The 9,353-nt window shown below is 34.9% G+C and overlaps 1 protein-coding gene across 3 annotated transcripts in view; it reads right to left on the bottom strand.

Annotated features, from left to right (window-relative positions):
- Positions 1-392: 392 nt before the first annotated feature.
- The window catches only part of prkg2 (protein kinase cGMP-dependent 2), a 75,377-nt gene continuing 66,416 nt past the window's right edge, over positions 393-9,353 (bottom strand). For all 3 annotated transcript variants that reach the window (XM_039758023.1, XM_039758022.1, XM_039758024.1), the window contains 7 exons: positions 8,820-8,909; positions 6,423-6,564; positions 5,739-5,902; positions 5,305-5,427; positions 2,975-3,037; positions 979-1,045; positions 393-746 (listed from right to left, as the gene is read on the bottom strand). In XM_039758023.1, coding sequence (XP_039613957.1) covers positions 651-746; positions 979-1,045; positions 2,975-3,037; positions 5,305-5,427; positions 5,739-5,902; positions 6,423-6,564; positions 8,820-8,909 — 745 coding nt within the window. In that variant the 3' untranslated portion in view covers positions 393-650. The remainder of the gene's footprint in view (positions 747-978; positions 1,046-2,974; positions 3,038-5,304; positions 5,428-5,738; positions 5,903-6,422; positions 6,565-8,819; positions 8,910-9,353) is intronic.

Genomic DNA, 9,353 nt, shown 5'->3' with positions numbered 1-9,353 from the left:
AGTCTTGCTTTGAAGGTTTCAAGTTGCATTATGCTACATCTCCATGAAAAATATGTTTCTTATTTTGGCTTTAATGTTGGGACCCTATTGTTTTCATTCTATTAGGTAAATAAAATGTGGTCTGATTGATTGAATAAATAAATGCGTGATTTCCAGATAAAGGTACTAATATAAAAAAATAGCCCTATTCATCAGTCCACCAATCCGCCCATCCATCCATCCATCCATCCATCCATCGATTGCCTGAGCCCACTTCATTTAGTTCAGCAAATCTTTGGATAGGGTGCCTATAAAACATATTGTAGGTATTCATTCAATGTTCATTTTAAAATACACTCAATCTTCATTGTATAAATAAAATAATTTTAATATACTACAGTATATTCAGACCAGCTTCAAGAATAATGCACAATTGTAAAGAAATTTAGTAAAAAAAACAAACATTTGGCCTTAAGAAATACTTAAAAATTAAAAACGTTAACTTCTGATCTAAATTTCACTAAGGTACATGCTGCATATTTTCAGATGGACTACATTAATGCTCATGACTTAGTGTCCGCCACACCATCAGTGTTAAACACTACTCAAAATATTTAGTGTCCTCTACACACACTCCACCATCACGTTGTCTAGATTGTTGAGATGTTCTCTCAGAAATCATTATCCCAGCCCGAAAGCTCATCTGGTGGTATATCCTCATCTGGTGGGTAGTTATCAAAGTAGCTGTGATCGGTTGGTCCTTGAAGCTGCAAAAGAAAGATTCGGTGTGACTGAATTACTTTGCTGGACATTTCTTGGCTGTAAATGTAAGATCATATGATTACTTCTACTCATGATTTGCATCTTACTTAATCAAATACAAATTCTTTGCTCAGTTCCCATCCTCTGTGCTGTAGATCTATAAAAATATTTTGTTGGAGCATGCTTATGTTAATTCAATAATTTATATATACAGATAGTGGAGGCAAATAATCTTACCTCTCTCTTGAGTGGTGACAGGAGATTCCTGGCTTTTAGGCCTTCCCAGTTAAAACCATTAAACCACCTGCAGAGAGTAAGTTACAATCAAAGCAATAATATAAAAGCAGTTTATTCTGATTGGTAATGAATGATATTTTGCATGAAACAAATTACTTATTATAAACTGAGATGTGAGAAAATAAACTAGGCAAGTCATGGTATGTTAATTGTTTTTATTTTATCATGTGTTACTATTATACTTTTGCACTAAAAGTTAATTTATAAGGCGGTCTAATGGTGCAATATTTAGTGCATTTGTCTCACATATTTAAGAATCCAGTCTTGATTCCTGGTTCAGTCATTGTCATTTGTTTGTGTTCTCCACATACATTTTGTCTGAAAAGTATTGGGTTTGCTGGTAATTCTAAACTGGCCAGATTTCGGTGAATGTTGGCATATTCATGTCATTATGCTCTATAATGGCTTAATTTAGGGCACGTTCGTGCATTGCAGCCATCATGCATGGTACAGTCTCCAGGTTTATGAACTGAATTAAATGGATGCCTATACAGTATTTGTGTTTGGATAAGTAGTTTGGATTTAAATTACAACCACTACAGGCACCTAGGTTGAGATTAAATCAAAGCAACAAGTGCTTTCTGTCAGTATTTGACTCTAATACGAAGGTGTGGTTTAAAAGAACCAATAATCACTTATTAAGACAAATACAATAAACTGCGAATTCTAATCAAAAATCTTTAAAACTGGTATTAATACAGTTCTATTGGATACATTTTATATTTAACTAATAGTAATGACCCTGTTATTGTACAGAGCTGGGAAGCCTTGCCACAAAGAAATATTTGAGAATATGTTAGAAAATAACATGCACAGTTCAAATGTTAAACACCGGCATAATGTGTACTTATACATACAAGATACACTTAAAATATATACTAGGAAACATTCAGACTTCCACATTTTTTAAACCTCTTTAAATTTGTCTGTCTATCTGTTTACACACACACACAAAGACACATCCCAAAGTCTTACTCTATAGCGTTTGGTTTTATTGATCCTAAAACATTATAGCGAATCGTGTTTTTTTTTTTTATTTTTAACCAATAATTCCATTCTTGTGCTTCTCTAAATATTTTTTAATTTATTATAAAAAACCATGTATTGTGGCAGATACACATGGCATTACAAAGCTGGAAACTCTACTAATGTTTCAAGCAATTGGATTGTGAAACAATGAAGTGTAATTTTCCTAAATTGGAATGCACTGGTGCTGATTTGTTCGTTAATCAGGTCTGATTCTTAAACAAGAATTTGTGGAAGGAATATGTTTGCCTTATGTACAATTCCCCGTGGGATGTTCTGTGTCTTTCAGACCACAATAAATTAATTTAATGTTCTTACGCTGCCTGTGTGGAGAGTGGTGGCAGAGTTCAAGTTCATTACAAACCCATTTGCTGGGATGAATCATAAAGTTAAACCAATTCCCTGGATACTGTATTGCCATAGAAGGAAGCACAACACGAAGGATAATGAAACCATGGACACACTGATTGCAAAGCAAGACTGCAGGAGTGTTTAGGAAGCAGAGAACAAGTATGCATTGCTTTGTAATTAACTAAAAACGGAAACCACACAGTTTAAATTAGCTAGTTAAATGTATCCATTCATCCATCCATTCATCCTTTTTCTGACGTACACAATCCATGTCAGATATGTGGAGGATGGTGCCTACCCCAGTTTAAGGCAGTAACCAAGCCTAGACTCCTTATCTGATGCCATCAAATCAATAATATTTTAATAATATTTTACTTTTCAGTATTCTAATAGCTTATGACTTCCCATCCTTTATTTTTTTCCCATTTTTAATGATGATACAGTACATAAGTGAGTTTTATATAAAGGTGAATAGGACTGAAATATTCTTAACTATAGATTTGAAAAGTATTGCTAAAATATAAAGCAGTTCTCTTTATATACTAAAAGTATAACTCACCGGTGCTTTTTAATATCATTTATACCATTCTTTAGATTTCCTAAGCGCTCTGTAGAATTCTGCCTGTAACACATAAACACCAAATATCTAAGAACAAAAACATATTTAAGTAATACAGCGACCAGTATAGAAGAAAAAAAGTGTAATAAATATCAAAGTACAAATAAGTAAGGAAGTTTAAAACATTGTTACAATAAATATTTCTGTATTTGAGGCATGTAAATCTAAACAATAAATAAAGTATCTCATTTTTGCCAGTTTAAAACATGGCATAACCTATAGAAGATTATTAATAAAGATTATGCACACAATGACAGACCGCTAGCTAGATGTTGTATATTCCGACACAGGATATTAGCTTTGACTAATCTCCCACCTCGGCTTCAGTTTCTTTGCTTTTTGACCAGTTTACTGCTTGTCACCCCTAACTTTTATTGTTGCACAGAATAAGGGCAGTGGTGCAGCAGATGTCTTTTATAATATCCATTGCTGAATGGCCATCATTAGTTGGAAGCCAGTTTTTGCAGAGTCAACAGCAGGCCAATGAAATTTTAGGAGAAGAGCCCGTCTATTACTATGTCTTTGGTTCACAAACTTTATTTTCTTAAAAAATCTCTCTGATCCTTTCATTTTTAGGCACTAAATGTACCATAGCATAGACAAGCAAACATGCAATACAGTGTGAAATTCTAAAGTTCAAGATTTTCTTGTCATATGTATAGTATCGTGTACTTTATTAGTGGTCACTTTCACGCATGTGTGCCAGAGGGTCGCCTTCCAGGCACACCTAAGGTATGTGGTACCACCTCAGAATGAGAGAAGGCGCTGTCACCTAATGGCCTTGTCTCCTTTTCCCTCACTGCCTTGAGGGGAACAAAGTCAAGGAAGCACCAGGCCGCTTCCGGTCCACTTGGTATAAATGGGAGATGCTCCTGGAAGGTGGTGTCTCATTTTGGACTGTAGAGAGTGTTTTGTGACAGAGAGTGAGCGAGTGAGTGCGTCCCCTAAAGAGCACTGTTTGTCCCAAGCAGAGAGTGCCATTAAGCACATGTTTTATTTACAGTTTTCTTTTTTTATTGGAATTAAATGGAGTTTTTCCCATTTGGTACTGCAAGCATTTGAGTTTTTCCCTACCTCATCATTTATCCTGCTGCACCACATAATCATAACATAGGATTTTTTTTCCCTCTTGCTAACACAAAAATATCCATTGAAATTATTAAAAGGTAATGAAAATAAAGAGTAGTTGTAATCACACAATCTGCCAAGCAATATAACTTACAGCAAAGTTTGAACATGTTTAAAAATAAAATGTGTAATGTACAGAGTAATAGGTATGATATTTAACCTTGTGTAATAAAAAAGTAGGATTATTTTATGCAAAATAGACATTTCCTTCTATCGTCTATCCTGTTTTTCCAGTTAAGAGTCAAATGAATAGATTGCATAAGTTTTTTATTTTTTTTTTTTAAAAAGAAGCAGCTACTTAAAAAATTTTATTTTCTCCAAAATGGCCTATTAGGAAATCACTTTATAACTAGATCACATAAATATGTTATCTGTTTTGTCCAGTTTTTTTGAAAACCACACACTTGTTAGACATTTAGGCAAAGAATCATTTCATACTTCACACAGCTGCTGCTATTGCAAATGTTTAGCTATTTCACTAAAAGTTCCTGTCATGTAAATCCATCCAATCTGTTCTGTCAGGACTCTTTAAGGCTGTTGCCACTTTCGTTAACATTCATTATTAGCTTCAGCCCACTACATGAGAATGCTAATGCCCACCCCATAAACATGTCCAAGCTTGGTAATCCCTAAAGGAAATGTGATCTCCTTGCAACTGATCCAATCAGAACCTTTAGAAGTTGGCGGAAAGTTGCTTCTTGGCTAGTAGTTCTGTAAGTGATCTCTGGAATGATTACTTGAAGAAAAAATGATCATTTTAGAAAGTGTAGGAAGAAATTGCTAGTTTGAGTATGAGTTTGATTGCTAGTTAAATCATCAAAGACATGCAAGTTAGGATAACTGGTGAGTAAGTAAGAGAGACCGAGGGAGAGTGTGTGTGTGTGTGTGTGTGTGTGTGTGTGTGCACACTGTAATGGCCTGGCACCCTTGTCCAGGACTGTTCCCTGACTTGCACTCGGCACTCCTAAGGAAGGTTCTCGCCCCTCTGGACCCTCAATTGAATAAAGAAGGACTGAAAACTTGTGCTATATTATGAAATGCTAAAGTAAATATATTACTTCAGGTACAGAAATTCCAGTAAAGAAGACGTATTTTATAATGTGTATTATTGCTGGGAATTTTAGTGGCTGTATTTTTCTTACTTGCACAGCCGACGAATCAAGTCCTCTGGTCGTCGTGTTATTCTCTTTGGAAAATCCATTTTCTCTATGCCTTTCAGAATTAGATTGTAGATCATCATTTGATCAACTCCTGAAAAGGGTGGGCTGAAAGATATAAGTAATGCAATTGGCAAAATGAACAAGAAGGACCAGAAGCAAATTTCTAAGTAAGTGCTGTTCCTTTCTTCAATGGCATAATTGCATAAACTGACAAAATCTATTCTTTGGTATTCAAATGACCTTTACAAAGGGGACACAAATTGCATTTTTGCCCGTAATTAAAATAACATCTCTAAATGTATCAACAGCATTTGTTATTAAATACTTTTGCTTCATTTAAATGAAAGGAAGATAAATTTAATGTAATATTGCTTGACTTACATTCAGACTTCTAAAAATAAAGAAAGCAAACTTACTTGCCAGTCAAAAGCTCAAATACTAGAATTCCAAGGGACCAGAAGTCCACACTAAAATCATGGCCTTTGTTAAGAATGATCTCCGGGGCCACATATTCAGGTGTTCCACAGAAGGTCCATGTCTTCTGTCCCCAATCTATTTTTTTGGCAAAGCCAAAATCTACCTGGAGACATTTATTAATTTATTTTACAAGTTAATTTGAAGCGCTATTGTGATATTACTTAAGCAAAGCACATAAATTGGACTTTGTCTGACATTAACTTCTATTCAAAGTAGCATTTGAACTGAAGATAAATATAAAATTAAGATATAAGGCAGCACTTCAGACCACTGATCACTGTAGCACTGAGAAGTAATGTGTTTGACTCAATTTTTAGTTACCTCAGGCCAATATCTTTTGATAGTCAATGTAAATGAAAATGAAATGCTGAGTGACTTTAATGGCAAAGTGAAATCATAAAATCACAAAATGTGCAAAACTGTTTTTGAAAACTGTTAAGTCATTTTCTAGCCAGTTTAGCCCTGGTCATGGGGTGTGCAAGGTGAACAAGTGTAATATTAAATATTGCTTAATTATAATTAGACAGAAGATGTTTTTTAATTTATTTATGACATTTTATTAAGAAGTAGTATCTAATTTCACAAGCATGTGCATACACACTTGTACAAATAAAGTAAAGTACCAGTTTAATGTATCCAGCAGAGTCCAGCATAAGGTTCTCTGGTTTCAGATCTCGGTAGACAACTCCAATCTGGTGTAAATAGTCAAATGCTTCGGTTACACAAGTGACACAAAACTTTGCTGTCTGCTCATCAAAGCTGCCTCTACAAAATACAAACAGTATCAACAAGGTAAAGCAATTTCAAAATACCTTAAAATAGTGAGATGTTAGAATATTCAGAAAACAAGTTAATATGCTTCAACTTTTTGGAAAATCATCAGATTCCAGGGGTAATCTCAGCTAGAAATTAGTACCATGTTGTACATTGTAAGAATTTAGTCTACTTAGAAAAAAAAAAAGAAAAACAACTTAAAATAATAAGAACCCTGTGCACAAAGAACCCGGAAAGTTGTTATTAACATACGACGCATCTTGCTGTATGTCCAATACTATGAAAAATATATGGGTAATTAAAAGTAACATTTTTTTGCTAATTTCTACTTTGCTTGAAATGTGCAATAAAATTGACTGATAGTTAAAATACAAAGTACTTTCCACCATAAGACTGCATTGAAAATGCACCTATATGCTGAAAAGTTTCAAATATTGTTGTATTATGTCTATGTATGTATATGTGTGTGTGTATTTGTGTATACCGCACGTCCCTGAGATAGATAATTTTGATCATTTTTATAGTTAAAATTGCTGAATTTCAACATTTCCTGTTCAAATACATGGAAGAAATGCGAGGTGCAGCAGCAGCTAGTAGAGCCTCACCTTGGACTGCGTTCTCTCTCACACACAGGGTTGATGCCTGCATTTGGCGCATGCCTGTTGCTGTCTCTCTATATGTCGCCAATATAATGTTTGCAGACACATTTATTATACACCCGACTTTCCACAGTCCGGCTAATATCTTTAATGTGTGTGACCTATTTACTCTTGCTGATTGGACATAAAACTGCAGTGAAAATGCACAAGGTGAGGCAGACAGTACTGTGCCACACTGAAGGGGGCGCATGTGAGCGCAACAGTTGTTCGTTGCTGCTATTCTCCTTGGCAATAATATCCATAGAGTTGGAGGGACTTTTAAAACTAAACGAAATATTGGACTTTTACAAGAGATTTTCGTGGAGGAGATATGCGCATGGACTTCATTTACAAATTAAGGTAAGACCATAAATGGTTTTCAAATTTCTCTTTTCAAAATTGAGAGGCACTTTGAGATATTTCGGGACATGTAAAACATTTTCAAGTATTTTCAAGCCAAAACCACTTTTAGGGCTGTGTAGAGTTTGGGGTGAAGCTGTCTGGGCTGAGGTTATTCTTTTTAGGCTAAGAAAGGATCAGCCTGGGTTTCTGGATCCTTTTCAAGGTCTTTCATCCTTTTCAACATGTCTAGGATTCTGTATAATCATAACTCCAAAATGAATAGTAATGAGGACCCTCTGAAGTGCCCAAGAATTATTGTAAGCACTGAGAACATGAGATGATACACAATAACCGAGATATGGTCTGGGATGGGCAAGGGTCAAAACCACGAGACCAAACTGAAGCCTCTAACATGGAACCAAAGGAAAAGATGTTACTCGTGAGTCAAAGGCAGAGTGAGGTCAAAAGAAAAATATACTTCTGCTAGAACTTACTTGTGGTGAAAAAACTACTAATAAAAGAAGTTGCAAAGTTTTATTTGCCAAAGTGATAAAAAATGGCATATTGTGATTGCTGCCATATCTCTAGTGTCACTTCTGTGACATTATTGGCACAACAATTGTGGTCACATGACACTCAACAGCATTGTGCAAATAAAGAAAAATAAGGCTTTTCACCTTTGTAACCTTTATTCAAAATTTAAAACAAATCTCAAAATGTCAATACAAAATTATATTCAATACATTTTTTTTTTTAATTTTGTCAATTTTAGGATAGAAATATTCACTTTTTAATGTTGATTCTTATTACAATTATTAAACAAATGTTTCCTATATGCCTTTTTTATTTAATTAGGAAAAGGCTACAAATCTGAGACCATCATTAGCATCTTTACAGATCTTTTTGTGAAATAAATTATAATGTGAGATACTAAAATGTAAGACTAAATGGCATGTAAAAGATCTTTGGGCTGCAAAAACTGTCACAAAGTATTTAAAATTATGCATCATTGTTACCATGTTTACACATATATACAACTTTTATTGTGAAGATCCATAAGGAAGATACATAAACATCATTAGCTAACTGCAGATACTGATTAATTAAATTGAATTTCTACATAGTGTTAATCATTACTGATTATTTTCATATTCTTAACTGATTATCCAATTCAGGGTCCAGTCTATTGCATATCCCGGCAACAATTTGGAATCAACCCCGGACAGGGAAACATCATCACAAAGAAAAAATAATGTAAGTGCTCACCTGTCTCTCAGTAAGCTCCAGATTTCCCCACCAAGACAAGCTTCAAGTAACATGTATACATATTTACTGTCTTTAAAAGTACGGTATAGCCTGAAAATGAAAGGAGAATTAGTGATTCTCTTTTCGTTTAAAGCATTTCCTTTGACCTGATCAACAAATATCTCCAAATGTCTATTCTTGGGTTTGGCAAATCTGATCAATACATACATTTACCTTGAAAATGACACAGAAAACAACTTCACCACAAGCAGGCAAGTTAGAGGAGGTTCCAGCTGAGCAAGGCCAGATTAAGACCCCAACAGGCCCCTGGGAGACTTAGCTCCTTAACAGAAAGTTGATCATATTTTTAATAGTGCAGTGAGCAGACGTTGGTTTATTAATGCAACATGATTTTAATAGCTTTTTGGCGCAAGACTTGATCTCTTCTTTGCCCCAGGACGGTGGGGATTGGTGAAAAATTCCCTTGCCGTCATGTACCCTGGGCACACACCTACCATTCCCTGATAGTAGACCTGCTCCGGCAGCTTAAGAAGA

Source organism: Polypterus senegalus, chromosome 7 (genome assembly GCF_016835505.1).
Source record: "Polypterus senegalus isolate Bchr_013 chromosome 7, ASM1683550v1, whole genome shotgun sequence".
Taxonomy (NCBI): domain Eukaryota; kingdom Metazoa; phylum Chordata; class Cladistia; order Polypteriformes; family Polypteridae; genus Polypterus; species Polypterus senegalus.
This window is presented reverse-complemented; position numbering and strand designations above follow the sequence as displayed.